The 19,762-nt window shown below is 45.4% G+C and overlaps 1 protein-coding gene across 27 annotated transcripts in view; it reads left to right on the plus strand.

Moving 5' to 3' along the window:
- The window catches only part of kif1b (kinesin family member 1B), a 290,388-nt gene that overhangs the window by 207,405 nt on the left and 63,221 nt on the right, over nucleotides 1-19,762 (plus strand). For 16 of the 27 annotated variants that reach the window (XM_085967403.1, XM_085967405.1, XM_085967411.1 and 13 more), the window contains 7 exons: nucleotides 4,119-4,367; nucleotides 9,489-9,607; nucleotides 11,237-11,322; nucleotides 11,455-11,584; nucleotides 14,970-15,132; nucleotides 19,212-19,302; nucleotides 19,441-19,559. In XM_085967403.1, the coding sequence (XP_085823529.1) occupies nucleotides 4,119-4,367; nucleotides 9,489-9,607; nucleotides 11,237-11,322; nucleotides 11,455-11,584; nucleotides 14,970-15,132; nucleotides 19,212-19,302; nucleotides 19,441-19,559 (957 nt within the window). The remainder of the gene's footprint in view (nucleotides 1-4,118; nucleotides 4,368-9,488; nucleotides 9,608-11,236; nucleotides 11,323-11,454; nucleotides 11,585-14,969; nucleotides 15,133-19,211; nucleotides 19,303-19,440; nucleotides 19,560-19,762) is intronic. The other 11 variants (XM_085967413.1, XM_085967415.1, XM_085967422.1 and 8 more) reach the window with 1 other exon arrangement.

Below are 19,762 nucleotides of genomic sequence, written 5' to 3' on the forward strand. Positions count from 1 at the left end.
CCCATATAGACGACCTCCATAGACACACCACCCTGTCCACCGTGTTGGTGACCTCCTCAAAAAAATTCAACTGCATTAGTCAGACATATGACCGGTCCTTCATAAATCCATGCTGACTCTCTTTGGCCAGCTCATACTCGTTCAAATGCCCAGTCACTCTGACCTTGATAAATTTCAATAACTTCACCTGCATCTGTCTTTATTGGGCCCACATTCCCCCTGACCCCACCACTTTCTCTTAATACATTCATAAAACTTTTACTGTTCGTTTTGGTATCTCTTGCAAGTTTTTTTGTTCATTCTCCCTTTTTGCACCTCTTTTTGCTTTCTTTGTATCCTTGTGTGTTTTTTTTAATCGTTATCCCAGTCTGCTGGATTGCCACTATTTTTTGCATGCGTGCAAACCATTTATTTGAGTTTAACGCTTACAACTTTGTTTGTTGATCATAGTTGCTTAAATGCACAACTATGCAAAAGGGATCTCTTGCCTTTTAGAGGTATGTACTGGTTTTTTTGTATTGTGCCAAATACTTCTTTGAATATTTCCCACTGTTTGCCTGTTGGTTTACCTGCTAACAGCTCAGCGCAGTTTACTGTCATCAATTTATTTCTCATCCCTTCAAAGATTGCCATACTTAAATTTAAAACCTTGGTTTGTGTTTCTTGCTTCTCCCCTTATTGTCAAATTAAATTACATTATGGTCCGTCACACTTTTGGTTGCTGATGTTCTACTCACTGCTATACAGGCAATTTAATATCTTTTTTTATTTCTCATCGCTCCTGCTTTATTTTTTAACAGGTATTTTATTATTAGTATTTATATGATCTTCATCTTTCTTTTGTTCTCTGACCTTTACACTTATCCCCACTTTTTTTTTAATCTGTAGGTTATTACTTGTTCCACCTCCCCTCTCTTTATTGGTTTAAAGTCCTTTCTGTGGTCCTACTTATCCTTTCCGCTAGTTTCGTGGTCCCAGCCCAGCTCAGGAGCAGCTCGTCCCTCCGGTACAGCTTCCTGTCCCAGTACTGGTGCCGGTGTTCCATGAAAAGGCACTCCTTCGTTCCACACCAGCCTTTCAGCCGCGCTTTTACTTTCCTGATGCATTTATTCCCTATGCTGTTTAGCATGTGGCTTGGGTCGTAATCCAAAGTTTACCACCCTCGAGATCCTACTTTTTAAATTAGCGCCTTGCTCCTGATACTCCCTCAGCAGGACCTCCTCTCTGTTTTTTCCTGTGTCATTGGTCCTGACGTGGATCACAGCAACTGGTTCTTCCTCCCCCCCCCCCCCCCCCCCCTCCCTTTTCAAGTTCCTTTCCAGCCGATTTGAGATACCCCTTACCCTGGCACCAGATAAGCAACACGCATCCTGGACACGTGATTGTGACTGCAGAGGATATCCTCAATCCCCTAATTATCGAATCCCCTATAACTACAGCCTTTCTATTCTGCTGTTTCCCCCGACCCCCACATCCCTTGTATTGCCTCGTGCTCCTTCCCCTGCCTCCCCTCTACTCTTTTTCCTTTTCTCCTCCTCCTCCTCCGTCGTCTCCTCCTCCTCCTCCTCCGTCGTCTCCTCCTCCTCCGTCGTCATCGTCGTCGTCTCCTCCTCCTCCTCCTCCGTCGTCTCCTCCTCCTCCTCCTCCGTCGTCTCCTCCTCCTCCTCCTCCGTCGTCTCCTCCTCCTCCTCCGTCGTCTCCTCCTCCTCCTCCTCCGTCGTCTCCTCCTCCGTCGTCTCCTCCTCCTCCTCCTCCTCCGTCGTCTCCTCCTCCGTCGTCTCCTCCTCCGTCGTCTCCTCCTCCGTCGTCTCCTCCTCCGTCGTCTCCTCCTCCGTCGTCTCCTCCTCCGTCGTCTCCTCCTCCGTCGTCTCCTCCTCCGTCGTCTCCTCCTCCGTCGTCTCCTCCTCCGTCGTCTCCTCCTCCGTCGTCTCCTCCTCCGTCGTCTCCTCCTCCGTCGTCTCCTCCTCCGTCGTCTCCTCCTCCGTCGTCCTCCTCCGTCGTCTCCTCTCCTCCTCCGTCGTCTCCTCCTCCGTCGTCTCCTCCTCCGTCGTCTCCTCCTCCGTCGTCTCCTCCTCCGTCGTCTCCTCCTCCGTCGTCTCCTCCTCCGTCGTCTCCTCCTCCGTCGTCTCCTCCTCCGTCGTCTCCTCCTCCGTCGTCTCCTCCTCCGTCGTCTCCTCCTCCGTCGTCTCCTCCTCCGTCGTCTCCTCCTCCGTCGTCTCCTCCTCCGTCGTCTCCTCCTCCGTCGTCTCCTCCTCCGTCGTCTCCTCCTCCGTCGTCTCCTCCTCCGTCGTCTCCTCCTCCGTCGTCTCCTCCTCCGTCGTCTCCTCCTCCTCCGTCGTCTCCTCCTCCTCCGTCGTCTCCTCCTCCTCCGTCGTCTCCTCCTCCTCCGTCGTCGTCTCCTCCTCCGTCGTCGTCTCCTCCTCCGTCGTCGTCTCCTCCTCCGTCGTCGTCTCCTCCTCCGTCGTCGTCTCCTCCTCCGTCGTCGTCTCCTCCTCCGTCGTCGTCTCCTCCTCCGTCGTCGTCTCCTCCTCCGTCGTCGTCTCCTCCTCCGTCGTCGTCTCCTCCTCCGTCGTCGTCTCCTCCTCCGTCGTCGTCTCCTCCTCCGTCGTCGTCGTCACCTCCTCCTCCTCCTCCTCCGTCGTCTCCTCCTCCTCCGTCGTCTCCTCCTCCTCCTCCTCCGTCGTCTCCTCCTCCTCCGTCGTCTCCTCCGTCGTCTCCTCCTCCGTCTCCTCCTCCTCCTCCTCCTCCTCCGTCGTCTCCTCCTCCTCCGTCGTCTCCTCCTCCTCCTCCGTCGTCTCCTCCTCCTCCTCCGTCGTCTCCTCCTCCGTCGTCTCCTCCTCCTCCTCCTCCTCCGTCGTCTCCTCCTCCTCCTCCTCCTCCGTCGTCTCCTCCTCCTCCGTCGTCTCCTCCTCCTCCGTCGTCTCCTCCTCCTCCTCCGTCGTCTCCTCCTCCGTCGTCGTCTCCTCCTCCGTCGTCGTCTCCTCCTCCTCCTCCTCCGTCGTCTCCTCCTCCTCCTCCTCCGTCGTCTCCTCCTCCTCCTCCTCCTCCGTCGTCTCCTCCTCCTCCTCCTCCGTCGTCTCCTCCTCCTCCTCCTCCGTCGTCGTCTCCTCCTCCTCCGTCGTCTCCTCCTCCTCCGTCGTCTCCTCCTCCTCCTCCTCCGTCGTCTCCTCCTCCTCCTCCGTCGTCTCCTCCTCCTCCTCCTCCGTCGTCTCCTCCTCCTCCTCCTCCGTCGTCTCCTCCTCCTCCTCCTCCGTCGTCGTCTCCTCCTCCTCCTCCTCCGTCGTCTCCTCCTCCTCCTCCTCCTCCGTCGTCTCCTCCTCCTCCTCCTCCTCCGTCGTCTCCTCCTCCTCCTCCTCCTCCTCCGTCGTCTCCTCCTCCTCCTCCTCCTCCTCCTCCTCCTCCTCCGTCGTCTCCTCCTCCTCCTCCTCCGTCGTCTCCTCCTCCTCCGTCGTCTCCTCCTCCTCCTCCTCCGTCGTCTCCTCCTCCTCCTCCGTCGTCTCCTCCTCCTCCTCCGTCGTCGTCGTCTCCTCCCTACATCCTCCTCCCTTCCCTTCTCCCTCCCTCAACCAACACTCCTAAAAACAAACTAACTAGTCATTTATCTCTGTTATTTGTGGGTCCTTGCTGCGCAATGATTGGGTGCTGCATTCGCCTACATAATAACCGTGACTACAGTTGAAAATCAGTGCACTGATTGTAAAGTGCTTTGTCCTGACGACATGAAAGGTGCTATATAAATTCAAGTTCTTCCTTTGTTTATTTTTCAAATTGTAAATTCCGCTCCCAAAATATGCAATCAAATAATTTAGAAGGTTTTTAAGATGATGTTGCAGGTAAATTGATCAACAAATGGATTTGGGTAAATTGAGAGAAGGGATCTTATGCTATTAAAAAGGGATCTATATCATTCTGGTATGCCTCTTGACTGTTGTTTCTGGCTCTCTGTTGTTTTATATGTTCATTAAAACGAATGAAATATAAAAAGTCAAGCATGCAATTTTACTTTCTAGCTTGAAGAGATTGAAATGATCATTAACACCCATTTTTCTCTGAAATAAAAGTCAAATTAGACTTGTACAATGGAAAATAACCCTTTCTTACCCTTAACTATACTCCAGTTCCCCAATTTTCCATGGCTGTGTGAACGAGCACCTTGCCGATCGCACGCCCTCGCCCACCTTCTCCACTGCTGATTCTGACATCACCGAGCTTGCTGACGAGCAGCAAGACGAGATCGAAGACCTGGACGACGAGGCCTTTGTGGACGATACTAGCTCAGATCTGGGGAATGAAGAGGGATCAGACATCTTCGGCGATGGGCAGGATCCGTTTTATGACCGGTCCCCCTGGTTCATTTTAGTGGGAAGGTTGGTGAGGTTCCTTGGAGAACAGTGGGAAGGGACAAGCTCTTTTCATTGAAAGCCTTTGCAATTTGCGGCAACAAAAGCACTGTATTTAACAATGTATGGGAAGCATTCTTGCCTTGTTCTACCGCACGATTCAGCTCATGGAATTAGGTTTTTTTTTTTATGGTTTGGACAAACTAGAATCGGTTTCACATAAAAAAAAATCATCATAGCCCTAACTGTTCATTTGTAAACTGACGCACGTGTTCCCAAGTGAGGACATTCAACATTTCAATATAGAGTTAATGCTGCCCATGAATTCCTATCACCTGTAGCTCCCCATATGAGATTAGAGGATTTATAAGCTGGCCGAATCTAAAACTGTACTCTAGTACTGAGGATGCTGTCACCATTACAGAAAAGAATAATGACTCGAGTTGAGTTAATGTCTTTCCAACCTGTATACATGGGAAACTTCAGGAGAACGGCAATTATGTTACAGGAATTATCCATATATGTTTTTCTCCCTCTGTAACCTTCTGACCTTTGTGCCATCCTTCTGCAGATAACTAAGGCAGTTCAGCTGGCCACAGACTTCTGTGCCATTGGATCAAAATAGATTCATAAAAATGTCCTTACTGGTCTAAAATTTGTGGGTGTGCAGCTCTACGATCCAATAGTAGGCATTTGAATCCTGATTAGATAGAGTTATGACATGTACTGTACTGTTGCTGAAACTGGATTTTAGTCAGCACATGTATTTTTCACTGGTCTCCAGACCAGTCCCACTACAAAAACTTGAGCACAAAAATCTAGGCTGACACTCCAGTGCTGTGCTGAGGGAGTGCTGCACTGTCGGAGGTGCCATCTTTCGGATGAGACTTTAAACCGAGGCCCCGTCTGCCCTCTCGGGTGGACGCAAAAGATCCCACGGCCACTATTTCGAAGACGGGCAGGGAAGTTATCCCCGGTGTCCTGGCCAATATTTATCTCTCGATCAACATCACAAAAAAAAAAAAAAAAAGCAGATTATCTGGCCATTATCACATTGCTGTTTGTGGGAGCTTGCTGTGCGCAAATTGGCTGCTGATTTCCTACATTACAACACTTCAAAAGTACTTCATTGGCTGTAAAGGGCTTTGGGACATTCAGTGGTCGTGAAAGGCGCTATATAAATGCAAGTCATGATGTTATGGTATAAATCCAAAATATACCATTCTCCTTTACCTTAGTACTCAGTGCTATTGATAGCACATGACCCAGACTGTTGTGTCCTCTTGACTGAACACATGCACCATTGATGGCAGCAGTGATACTTTGGAAACAAAACATGATTTAAAAAAAAATCAAATCTCTGACATTACACAACACTAAGGGTGCAGACTACAGGGTGTGAAGAGTGCTGTATTGATCCAACCTTGGGTAATGGAATACTCGTTACTTTTCAGTCGTAATATTGCTGTTCTCAAACAGTTATTTGACCAGTGGGCACAAACCAGATGTTCGATGTATAAATCTTGCACCTAACTCCATGAGCTAAACTAAATATACTGTGCAGACTGCACAGTAAATGAAACCAGATTAGATATGAGGAATGTACATGAATTTCTGAAGTATTGCGTGAGAAAATGCAATGTGATTTTTGTTGTAAATTTATGCAGCAGAGCTTGCTTATTACCATACCTAATTTTGCCAGGGAACTTTATATTGAATGCATATTTATTGGCCTGGTAGTGTCTTTAAAAGGATCAAATCAACACTAAAATGGAGTAGATAAAAATTAAATCCTAAATCCAGGAGGAAATTTAAATGAAAGATGTAGAATGAGAAGCTTATACTGTAAAAGTAATGCTAAACAGGTTAGCAGAAACCGCGTGATGAAGTTGCACTGAGGCCCAAGTTATTTGCACGTTAGTGTTATTTCCTGGAGTGCTCCGTTAGTTATATGTCGGGCCCCACTTTGCGAGGCTGTCCACGTTCCTGGCGTGATTATTTCCATTTAGTTGTGACTGTAGTTTTATACACTGATACGTCATTCCTGCCATCCCAGGTATGAGGAGAGATTGGGTCGATTGGGCTTATATTCGCTGGAGTTTAGAAGAAAGAGGGGATCTCATTGAAACATATAAAATTCTAACAGGATTAGACAGACTAGATGCAGGAAGGATGTTTCCGATGGCGGGGGAGTCCAGAACCAGGGGTCACAGTCTAAGAATAAGGGTTAAGCCATTTAGGACTGAGATGAGGAGGAATTTCTTCACCTGTGGAATTCTCTACCACACAAGGCCGTTGAGGCCAATTCATTAAATATATTCAAGAAGGAGTTAGATATATTTCTTAAGGCTAAAGGGATCAAGGGATATGGGGAGAAAGCAGGGACAGGGTACTGAATTTGGATGATCAGCCATGATCTCATTGAATGGCGGAGCAGGCTCGAGGGGCCGAATGGCCTACTCCTCCTATCTTCTGTGTTTCTATCCACAAATCTGCAATATTACGATCTAAACCGGATTAGACGCTCCAGAATGGGAAATGACCCATGCTTTTGGAATGCTGATGGTGATTGGAGATATAATGAGCAGGCTTTGCTGTATAAATGTTCCATCGAATTTACTTGAATCGGTAAAAGAGCTCGTCCCTTTGGCTGTCTCCCATGGCATGCTGGGACTGTATGACAATTTCACATTTCTGATGAATTTTTATTTAAAAATTAATTAATTTGTAAAACTTATCTGGTGTCCTCAAATTGCATATTTGCGTGTTCCCAATTCAACATCCCCCCCCCCCCCCCCCTTACTATTGGCTGTAATTTTTTACTTTGATTATAGTTTTATTTGGAAGGTTGTTTTTGTTTGGAATTTGTTTGTCGACATGCCATTCTTTTACCTCACCAATCTTACTGCTGATATTGTTTCAACCTCTTCAGTCTGCTTAAAGAAAAGGCACATTAAGCACAGACGTTACTTACGAATCTCAAACTGTGTCGTGATGAGAGTAACTTTCTTCTACTGGATGTCTGAGGCACCTCAGCGATTTCCAAAATTTCTCTAGCTTGCTCTTTTTATAAAAAAAAAAAAAAAAAATTATATATATATATGCTTGCTTAACGGAGCTTGTGTGAGAAAGAGTGCAAGGTAGAATGGCAGTACTGCATTCTAAATATCTGTGGGCCTTTCACACTCAACAGATGGGCCCAAGAGCTTCTGACTTGGGCCTGCGATATAAATTTTGAGATTTCTACATTGACGGTAGTTGGGAATAACGTGTTTCAATAACTTATAGACTGTAGTTGTTGTATCCTTATTTCAGTTCTTTTCGTCATACCTTACTAAAAGTATGGTTGTACTGATAAATGCTGCAACTGATACTAATTAGTCCTGCCAACCTTTTTGAATTGTTTTTTGATTATTCGAATCTGTAAACATTAGCGCTGTTTTGCTTATTTTCTTTCTTTACGGTAACCTTTTGTAGCAAGAGTGCTTACTGGCTCCAAGCAGACTGAATAAGGCTCATGTGGTTCCTTTTTGTTCTGTTTTAGGTTTTATTTTGTCTCGTTTTTTTTTAACCTTCATAATGTTAGCGGTTTGCCATATTTTTCCTGTTTTTATAACATTGTGTTTATTTAAGTCTGATTACGACTCATTTTTATGTTTAGTTTTCATTTTACAGCATTATCCCTCCCTTTCCCCCTCACACAGTTGGAAGATGTGGTGTTGGTAAAGAAGTATATTTGAAGCGTTGGTCATGATGATGGGGTGGGAGGGGGGCTACATAGGCCATAGTTGTAATTAGTGTTTCTAGACCTGTTCATCTGAACAGTAAGGATTTGCAGATATCCCATTTAAGTGATGAATCATAAAGGCATTAAGGGCTGTCTGAGATATCTCCAAATGTCCTATTTAAGAGTCCTTGTTGCAGATCCTGAATTTTTTTTTCTAAATTAAAATGCAGAATATAACATTTTTGATTTGTTTTGTGCATTAGCAATCATCTAATTGTGTTTCCCAGATCCCCAGGTTAGGTGCGGAGGAGTGGGGCATAGAGGAAAGAGACTCAATTGCATTTAGCAAAGCGACAACTGATTCTGTTGGAATTGGAAATAACAACAGGATGCGTTAGGCTACTGCAAAAGCAAAATACTGCGGATGCTGGAAATCTGAAATAAAAACAGGAAATGCTGGAAACACTCAGCAGGTCAGGCAGCATCTGTGGAGAGAGAAACAGAGTTAACGTTTCAGGTCGATGAACGTTAACTCTGTTTTTCTCTCTACAGATGCTGCCTGACCTGCTGAGTATTTCCAGCATTTTCTGTTTTTATTTGCGCTAGGCTACTGGCCTGGTTATGGCTGTTTTGGGTTCTCCGATCGCAAAGGTAGAGTCACTGTTAGCTGTGCTTCATTGCTAGCTGCTGTATTGAGGCAGTCATCATCTGAACATTTTTGCATTGCAGTGTTAACATGGTTTGTGGACGCGATTCCAACCAGAACTGTCGGAGGTAAACCGAGAAGGTTTGTAAATCGGTAAACCGACAAAACTGGCAAATCAAATCAGACAGGATCTGTGTAAAACTTGGGTAGATTAACATGATTAAGAAAAGCCGTGACCACATTCGGCCAATCTGAATAGAAAGTGACCTTTTTTATATCCGGATTGTTAAGCGAACTTAAATTAAGCTCGCACTCGAAACAAGGATTCCTGACCGGTTTGTAGAAGTGCAGGTAAAAGTCGCCGTCATTGACGACCTTCGGAGCTGGTGTCTTTCAGAACAAAAATAGACATTTCAATCAGAGGCTTTTTCCCTGCAAAGTTACTTGATAAACAGCTGAGATGTTGTCTTTCCAGCAGACGGTCGTACTGTTGAATTCTGACCTGTGCGCATACCTTTGACCCAGAAATCTGATCGGATTGCATTTCCTGCAGTAGAAATAAATGGAAATGGTTCACTGGAGTTTTATACTGGGTCCAAGTTACTACTGATTTTTGAATATCCATTTACCTGGACTAATTGTACCCATTTCCAAAAAAGGACATGACCTGCTGATATCTGCACATCCCTACTGTCAGGTGTTGCAAAAGCATTCGTGCAATCCTCAAATGTTTAGCTAAATAATAGTTTGTGCTGTCTCCTTTCTTTGTTCACAGAGCCTTCGTTTACCTCAGCAATTTGCTGTATCCCGTGCCCCTTGTTCACAGGATTGCTATAGTTAGTGAGAAGGGGGAGGTCCGAGGCTTCCTGCGAGTCGGCGTGCAGGCCATCACAGGTGGGTGTTCGCCAACTGGAATTTGTCAAGATTTGAGGTTCAGTAACGTTAATAACCCCGGTGACCAGACAGTGTGATGCTTCAATTCTGCCATTATTTACGTCTTGGAAGTGTAACATGTTTGTGAAAGATTGCGACTTAGATTGTAATAGACTTCACTTCATTTTAGTTCCTTCTGTGATTTTTTTTTTAACGGGTAAAATGGTGGCTGGATGATTCTGTTTGGGGGAAAAAAAGCTTTCTTTGTATGGTGGAATTGTGATGATGCTGAGATTTGCCTAACTCCTAATTGTAAAGAAAATATTTTCCTTTTGTAATTTTAATCCTAGCGTTGCACTGTACAGCTTTACAAGGATGGGATGTCCTTCATTCTGCCAGGGCCATTCACACGTCATCTAGAGCCATCCTTTGTTCCTTGAATATCTTAATGTCTCTCAATCTCTCCTGCTTTCTATCCTGTCTCTGACCTTCCCTTTTGTTCTTTCGTCCCCTGCCCCTTTTCCCAGCCCCCACTTGCTTTAAAATCTATCCCTCTTCCTGCTTTTTTTCCAGTTCTGACGAAGGGTCTTCGACCTGAAACGTTAACTCTGCTTCCCTCTCCACGGATGCTGCCCTGGCCCGCTGAGTTTTTTCCCAGCATTTTCTGTGGTTATATAGGATAAAATGTAGGTCATTTGTCCAGGAAGCAGAACTTGCCAAAGTGCAAAAAAAAACTTTTCGTTTAGGGTTCAAAATCCGTACTTTACTGACATTGTTCCACTTTTCCATTTTACCCTCCTCCCCTGCGATGCTTATTCAGGAGGACAGGCTAGTAAACTGATGGCCTTGAATCCTTTAAGCGTGGTCAGCTGGTATAGTTTGGACTTGCTGGCAGACAAATGTCATGAAATATTGCTCTTGCGCAGAAATATTTTCACCTCACGGGATGTCCAGCTTTATGTCCAACGAAGGTCATTGTACCCATTCTGGTAAGAAAGAAAGACTTGCATTTATATAGCACCTTTCACGACCTCAGGACGTCTCAAAGTGCTTTACAGCCAATGAAGTACTTTTGGAGTGTAGTCACTGCTGTAATGTGGGAAACGCGGCAGTCAATTTGCGCACAGCAAGCTCCCACAAACAGCAATGTGACAATGACCAGATAATCTGTTTTTTAGTGATGTTGGTTGAGGGATAAATATTGGCCAAGACACCGGGGATAACTCCCCCCTGCTCTTCTTCGAAATAGTGCCATGGGATCTTTTACACCCACCTGAGAGAGCAGACAGGGCCTCAGTTTAACGTCTCATCCAAAAGACGGCACCTCCGACTGTGCGGCGCTCCCTCAGCACTGCACTGGAGCGTCAGCCTAGATTTATGTGCTCAAGTCCCTGGAGTGGGGATGTGAACCCGCAACCTTCTGACTCGGAGGCGAGAGAGGGTGCTGCCCACTGAGCCATGGCTGACAAGTTTAACTGTCACCGCAGACATCTCTCGTAACAGTTCAAAAGATTCTAAAGTTGCAAAAAGCACCGTGGTGGCTGTGTCAAACACTAGTCCTTTCTATCACCCTAACACTTTGTGTAAGAGTCTATGCCTAACCCAAATCTGTTCGTATTTCATGGTGAATGTTTATCTATTAACGTCTAGCTGACGAAGAGGCACCAGACTATGGATCCGGCGTCCGCCAATCAGGCACTGCTAAAATCTCATTCGACGACGAGTATGTCAGAGAGGTACATGTAACTTTGCTGTCTTTAACCTACCACCGCAGACACTTGTATGTCTAAGTATGCACATGCCTGCTATTCACCAAGGTTATTTTCGCCTTTTCCAAACTGTTCTTTTTGTTGCTTTTTTTTTTGCAGAGTGACATTTCTTCTGTGGTAATGTCACGCTCTGGGCTATCGTTGGAGGAACTTAGGATTGTGGAAGGGCAGGGTCAGAGTACAGAGGTCATTACCCCATTGGAGGAGATGAACCGAATCAACGAGCTGGGTAAACCATTTTGAATAAGCTTGAAGTAACATTGACACTGTGAACAGTAGCAATCGCTTTTTCAGACTGCTGTTGGAATGTAATAAGATTACACTTGATGTACAGCTGAGTTCATTTGCATGAACCTCTTGAATATATTGAATATAATCCCTTCAAGTCGCATCAGAAAGTAAAGCCATTTCAATAGTGGCACTGTGTAACCATGTCAGAGTTTAGTCATATAAATCATAATATAAGCTGCTGTATAAATCTTATTGTTGAGAATTTCTTAGAAATCCTATTAAGAATAGTGGAGTACTGAGTAAATCTGGTGAACTTAACCCAGGTCAACTATTTTTCTTCTTTCTAACTTATAATGAAAGTTACTATTTAAATTCTGATCTCCATGACTATTCACATTTACATTGGAGCACAATTAATAAATCCAATTGGATTTACAAATGTTAGAATTGGAATACAGCAAGATTCAATTTTTTCTGCAGAAATGGATTAGTATTACAGCGTTTGTGACTTTCTAATACCCTTTTGAATATATAGAAACATAGAAGATAGGAGCAGGAGTAGGCCATTCGGCCCCTCGAGCCTGCTCCGCCATTCAATGAGATCATGGCTGATCATCCAAATTCAGTACCCTGTCCCTGCCTTCTCCCCATATCTCTTGATCCATTTAGCCTTAAGAAATATATCTAACTCCTTCTTGAATATATTTAATGAATTGGCCTCAACTGCTTTTCTGGTAGAGAATTCCACAGGTTCCCCACTCTCTGGGTGAAGAAATTCCTCCTCATCTCTGTCCTAAATGGCTTACCCCTTATCCTTAGACTGTGACCCCTGGTTCTGGACACCCCGCCATCGGGAACATCCTTCCAGCATCTAGTCTGTCTAGTCCTGTTAGAATTTTATAAGTTTCAATGAGATCCCCTCTCATTCTTCTAAACTCCAGCGAATATAAGCCCAATCGACCCAATCTCTCCTCATACGTCATTCCTGCCATCCCAGGTATCAGTCTGGTGAATCTTCGCTGCACTCTCTCCATGGCAAGAACATCCTTCCTCAGATAAGGCGACCAAAACTGCACACAATACTCAAGGTGTGGTCTCACCAAGGCCCTGTACAACTGCAGCAAGACATGGAGAGAAAAGTGCCCTGATTAAGTTGGTTTAATACTTACTTCACACACGATTCAAAGGACACGGTATTTTTTTTAACTCTACTTCCCTAAGAGCAGTGAGTTGCGTCATGGATTCAGCTGCAATGGTAACTGCAACCCTGTAGAACATTGTGCAGGTTTCCACAGTTCACGATGAGGTTAGACATGGGCACTCGTGCACGTTGCTGGCAGGTCTCCGAAAAGCTGTCTTCTGCTCCTCCCTCCTAACCGGAGTGCTCTGAGACCGCATATAATACCTCTTCCCAAAGCTCAGACTCCCGCCTGGCCCAGTATGCTGCTTTTTAAAAAAAAATAAAACACGGGCGGGGTGAGTGGGACTAGCTGAAGTGCTCTTGCAGAGAACTGGCAGGGGCTCGACAGGCCGAATGGCTTCCTTCTGTACTAGGGGAGCACAGTCTCAGGATAAGGGGTCGGCCATTTAAGACTGAGATGAATAGGAATTTTTTCACTCAGAGGGTTGTGAATCTTTGGAATTCTCTGCCCCAGAGGGCTGTGGATGCTGAGTCTTTGAGTATATTCAAGGCTGAGATAGAATCAGGGGGAAAACGCTCCACTGGCTGGAGTCATACCTAGCACAAAGGAAGATGGTTGTGGTGGTTGAAGATCAATCATCACAGCCCCAGGACATCGCTGCAGGAGTTCCTCAGGGCAGTGTCCTAGGCCCAACCATCTTCAGCTGCTTCATCAATGACCTTCCCTCCAACATAAGGTCAAAAATGGGGATGTTCGCTGATGACTGCATAGTGTTCAGTGCCATTCGCAGCTCCTCAGATAATGCAGCAGTCCATGCCCGCATGCAACAAGACCTGGACGACGTTCAGGCTTGGGCTGATAAGTGGCAGGTAACATTCGCGCCACAGAAGTGCCAGGCAATGACTATCTCCAACAAGCGAGAGTCTAACCACCTCCCCTTGACATTCAATGGCATTACCATCGCCAAATCCCCCACTATCAATATCCTGGGGGTCACCATTAACCAGAAATTTAACTGGACCAGCCACATAAATACTGTGGCAACAAGAGCAGGTCAGAGGCTGGGTATTCTGTGGCGAGTGTCTCACCTCTTGACTCCCGAAAGCCTTTCCACCATCTACAAGGCACAAGTAAGGAGTGTGATGGAATACTCTCCACTTGCCTGGATGAGTGCAGTTCCAACAAAACTCAAGAAGCTCGACACCATCCAGGACAAAGCAGCCCACTTGATTGGCACCCCATCTACCACCTTAAACATTCACTGGGAACATGGGAACACCACCACCTCCAAGTTCCCCTCCAAGTCACACACCATCCTGACTTAAAAGTATATCGCCGATCCTTCATCGTCACTGGGTCAAAATCCTGGAACTCCCTCCCTAACAGCACTGTGGGAAGTACCTTCACCACACGGACTGCAGCGGTTCAAGAAGGCGGCTCACCACCACCTTCTCAAGGGCAGTTAGGGATGGGCAATAAGTGCTGGCATTGCCAGCGACGCCCTGATCCCATAACACGAATTTTAAAAAAAGATAGATTTTTGCACTCTAGGGGAATCAAGGGCTATGGAGATCGGGCAGGAAAGTGGAGTTGAGGTCGAAGACCAGCCACAATCTTAATGAATGGCGGAGCAGGCTCGAGGGGCCATATGGCCGACTCCTGCTCCTATTTCTTATGTTCTTAATTCTAATAAGACTCTTCCTTCCGCTTTCTATCTTGCCTCCCATTGCAATTTTTATTCTAAATATAAAACTAAGACTTGCTCCCAATTTTAAGCTAACATGACAACATTTACTATTTAGGAAATCCCTCTTCTGTTAAAGTAACTAGCGATTCAAGAAAAATATTCCATCTACAGTAGTTTGAAACTAAATTTACAAGTTTGTAAATTAAATGGCATGGCAGTTAACATCCTGCGATTGTTCTTGCAATGCGCTTAGTTTATTTGCTATGGCCATACTTTAATCTAGTTCTGAAAGTAATTTAATACACTGGATTTATGTCTGTATTTCAGATGATTATGTTTGATTTTGCTGGTGAATTATTAAAAATGGTGGTAAATAACGTGGAATTAGTTTCTTGAGAGGATTCAAAGCTTTGACTAAAGGGGCGGGGGAGGGGAGTTGTTGGTTTATTAACCTGTTCAACCTTTACGGTGTGCAGTGAGCTACGTGATTTAAATCGTCTTGGGTCACGGTTATTACATTAATGCTGCTGTTCTTGGGCCTTTTTGAATGGCAGATTTTAAATCTCACACCGAGTTAGACCCCAAACTATCCTTGGAGGGAATCTCTGACGATGTCAACGAACACCTGAAAATTGGCAGTGTTTTCACTTTCCGAGTCACGGTGCTGCAGGCCTGTGGGATCCCACCAGAATACGCAGACATCTTTTGTCAGTTCAAGTAAGCAACTTATTTGCAGTTGTTCTTCTCTTCTGTTAAGTGCCATCCCATCTCAAATTTGATTAAAGGCTTTCAGCAGGTATCATTCGCTCTGTAGATTTTACTGGGTTCAAAGTGATGATGCACAAGTTATATAAAAATCGCTTTGTAGAGAGCGATGAGAACTGTGTAGCTCCTATAGATCATTACACGCAAGCAAACTGGTTGACGTAAGAAAACTACTCGGCACTTGGTCCAAGTGTTAAACAAAGCTTTAATCAACCATTTTACAACATGGAGGTCTAGTTGTGTCCTTCACTAGTTCCTGTTAATGTCCTGCGCAAGCTGGGCCCGTGCCCGAGTATTTATACTCTCCCTGGACAGCGCCACCCGCAGGCCACTCAGTATTATTTCATAAGTCTTTCTTTCATGAGTGACTGATTCATGTCACTGGTCACAATTTTATTGCATTAACTGGCTAATATTTTTTAAGCATGTGCACTAGTATTTCTATTCTCGCTCTTCTAAAATAGTGTGTGGGACGAAACGAATAAAAGTTTATGTAGAATTAAACTAATTCACATAGCTGCTAGAGGATCCACTTGAGTTTAAAAGTAATTACCTCATTCGCTGTTCCTCTACATTGCAGTTCTGGTGCTGCAAGCACGTCACTTTTCCCCCCACCCCCTTTGCTGGGCTGTGGACCCCTCCTTAAACAGCTTCATCAGGTTACTGCCAATAGCGATAAGTAAATCCAGTTCGATTTCTCTAGTTCTCTATCGAGTTCAACAATTTCAGACCATAACCTCGGCCCCTATTATATTTTTTATCCACACCTTTTGGTTTGTGCCTTTTCCTTTTCTCTCTCCCACATGGCAGCTGTCTCTCACTCTGCCAGCGCATTTCACACTTCATCTAGCGCCGTCCTTTGTCTCTTTACCTGTCCGATTACCATCTTGTCTCGCCTTGAATATCTCTTAATGTCTCTTCACCTCTCTCAGACCTTCCCTTTTGTTCTTTCATCCCCTTCCCCATTTCCCAGCCCCCAAACTTGCTCCTTAATCTGTTTCATTTCCTGCTTTTTTCCAGTTCTGACGAAAGGTCATCGACCTGAAACGTTAACTCTGTTTCTCTCTCCAGGGATGCTGCCCTGACCTGCTGAGTTTTTCCAGCGTTTCCTGTTGTTATTTCGGATTTCTCTTTCTTCCCCTGACCAAAATGTAGTCCTCTATCACAGTAAAGTGCTCCATCTAGTGGCCAGCCTAAGAGTTAAAAAACTTTCCCACTGAAGCAAATAATGCCGTCGATATCTTTTTTTTATTCATTCCTGGGATGTGGGCGTCGCCGGCAAGGCCAGCATTTATTGCCCATCCCGAATTGCCCTCGAGAAGGTGGTGGTGAGCCGCCGCCTTGAATACAACTGAGAGTGTCTTGCTCGGCCGTTTCAGAGGGCAGTTTAAGAGTCAACCACATTGCTGTGGGTCTGGAGTCACGTATCGGCCAGACCGGGTAAGGACAGCAGATTTCCTTAAAAGGACATCAGTGAACCAGATGGGTTTTTACATGGTCACCATTACTGATGCTAGCTTTTTATTCCAGATTTATTTTTAGTTGAATTTAAATTCCCCAGCTGCCGTGGTGGGATTTGAACTCATGTTTCCGGATCATTAGTCCAGGCTTCTGGATTACCAGTCCAGTAACATAACCACTCTGCTACCATTCCCGCTATTATCTGGCTGTTTTAGAAACATAGAAGATAGGAGCAGGAGTCGGCCATTCAATGAGATCATGGCTGATCATCCAAATTCAGTACCCTGTTCCTGCCTTCTCCCCATATCCCTTGATCCCTTTAGCCTTAAGAAATATATCTAACTCCTTCTTGAATATATTTAATGAATTGGCCTCTACTGCCTTCTGTGGTAGAGAATTCCACAGGTTCACCACTCTCTGGGTGAAGAAATTCCTCCTCATCTCAGTCCTAAATGGCTTACTCCTTATCCTTAGCCTGTGACCCCTGGTTCTGGAATTTTTTCATATTCAGTTTGACAAAATGCAATGTTCTTACTGATGTAACTGCTCCTGCTCCTCTAATTCTGCCCTCTTGAGGATCCCTGATTATAATCGCTCAACGTTCGGCAGCCGTGCCTTCTGTTGCCGAGGCCCTAAGCTCTGGAATTCCCTGCCTAAACCTCTCCGTCTCTCTACCTCTCTTTCCTCCTTTAAGACGCTCCTTAAAACCTACCTCTTTGACCAAGCTTTTGGTCACCTGCCCTAATTTCTCCTTATGTGGATCGGTGTCAAATTTTTTGTCTTGTAATACTCCTGTGCAGCGCCTTGGGACGTTTTACTACGTTAAAGGCGCTATATAAATTCAAGTTGTTGTAGTTGTATATTTGTCAGTTTTAATCCATTAGTCAATTTTTTTTTGAGACTGGCAAGTTCTCAGCTTTCAATGTGTTTCTCTTTTTTATTTATTTATCAAATGAGAAAATGTTCCTTAGTGTTGAGCTCCCTCCTTCATGTGCACAGAAGTTTGTCCACTAAAGAGGGAAAAAATTCGCTTGGACAGCAGTAATTCCACAAATGGTTCCATCACCTGGTGAACCGCCGAAGCCTACAATCCAATATATTTTTTGTAAACTGAAATTGCAACTGAGCAGCTTGCTCGGCCACTTCAGAAAGCATGAGTAGTCTGCCGTGCAGTGTCGGATTGGAGTCGCAGACCGAGTCGGGTGTCCATTTCCCCTCCCTAAAGGGCATAACTGAACTGGTTGGGTAATGACAGTTAGCCTAATCCCACTTTCCAGCTCTTGGTCCGTAGCCTTGTAGGTTATGGCACTTCAAGTGCATATCCAAGTACTTTTTAAATGCGATGACGGTTTCTGCCACTACCACCTTTCCATGTGATTTTTTTCTGCTGTTTGCCTGCAATTTAACATTCAGTGAAAACAATTTCTCGACCATTGGGTCTCTAGTCCAGCGCCATAACCACGATACTGCCATACACACTGCACGGCTACACTTCAGTGCTGAAAACTTGTCATTATATTTTGTACATGGCCTTAATTACAATCAAGAACTGGAAGGTAGAAATTGTTATTCGCAATAACAACAGAAAACGCTGGAAAAACTCAGCAGGCCAGGCAACATCCATGGAGAGAGAAACCGAGTCAACGTTTCGGGTCGAAACCCTTCGTCAGGACTGAGAGAAAAGGCAGGAAATGAAACAAAAGGCAGTTTGGGGGCTGGGAAATGGGGGAGGGGATGAAAGAAGAGACATTAAGAGATATTCAAGGTGAGACGGGATAGTAATAGGACAGGTGAAGAAACAGACAGTGGCTCTGGATGAAGTGTGAAATGCGCTGGCAGAGTGAGAGACAGCTGTCATGTGGGAGAGAGAAAAAAGGAAACGTCACAAACCAAAAGTGTGGATAAAAAATATAAAAATATAATAGGGGCCGAGGTTATGATCTGAAATTGTTGAACTCGATATTGAGTCCGGAAGGCTGTAAAGTGCCTAATCGGAAGATGAGGTGCTGTTCCTCGAGCTTACGCTGAGCTTCCGTGGAACAATGCAAGAGGCCGCAGACGGTGAGGTTTGTGTGGGAATGGAGCGGTGAATTGAAATGACAGGCGACCGGAAGCTCGGGGTCACCCTTACGGACTGAACGGAGGTGTTCCGCAAAGCGGTCACCCAATCTGCGTTTGGTCTCCCCAATGTAGAGGAGACCACATCGTGAGCAGCGAATACAGTATACTAGATTGTAGGAAGTACAAGTAAATCGCTGTTTCACCTGGAAGGGGTGTTTGGGGCCCTGGACAGTGGGAAGGGGGGAGGTATAAGGGCAGGTGTTGCATCTCCTGCGCTTGCACGGGAAGGTGCCGGGCAAAGGGGAAGGGGTGCTGGGGGTGATAGAGGAGTGGACTAGGGTGTCTCGGAGGGAGCGATCCCTACGGAATGCTGAAAGGGGAGGGGTGGGGAAGATGCGCAATGTCTGAATGCTTAATGAACTTGCATCAGATTTCCCCCTTCCACCATTTTAATGGAGGATTTAACCTCCATAAGATCATTGTCATTGGATGAATTTGTTTATTACCAGCTTTCTGCATCGCCATGACGAAGCCTTCTCCACTGAACCCCTGAAGAACAGCGGCCGAGGCACACCCCTTGGCTTTTACCACGTGCAGAACGTGAGTCTGAGTTGCCAACACTTTCTCAAACACTTGACTGACTAACCATTTCACCAATTAAACGTAAAGTTGTTAAATGTCCAAATTTTAAATGTTGAAAAAAACTGCCTTTGAAATGGTCTCCATCATCTTACGTAGGTTGCTGTCGAAGTAACAGAATCATTTGCGGAATACATCAAGACCAAGCCAATTGTATTTGAGGTGTTTGGGCACTATCAGCAGCACCCTTATTATTACCAAGGACAAGATTTTAACAGGTAAAGAAAACATGCAGAGGCTTGTAAATAGCTTTGAAAGTTTTGGGGGTATATTAATGAACTAAATAATTGAATTTGATCTACAAGGATTGTATGTCATAGAGCCATAACGGCACAGAAGGAGGCCATTCGGCCCATCGAGTCCGTGCCGGCTCTCTGTAGAGCAATCCGGTCAGTCCCATTCCCCCGCTCTATCCCCTGTA

This window comes from Somniosus microcephalus, chromosome 25, assembly GCF_052327205.1.
Source record: "Somniosus microcephalus isolate GS21.2 chromosome 25, FLI_Smic_1.0, whole genome shotgun sequence".
Lineage (NCBI taxonomy): Eukaryota > Metazoa > Chordata > Chondrichthyes > Squaliformes > Somniosidae > Somniosus > Somniosus microcephalus.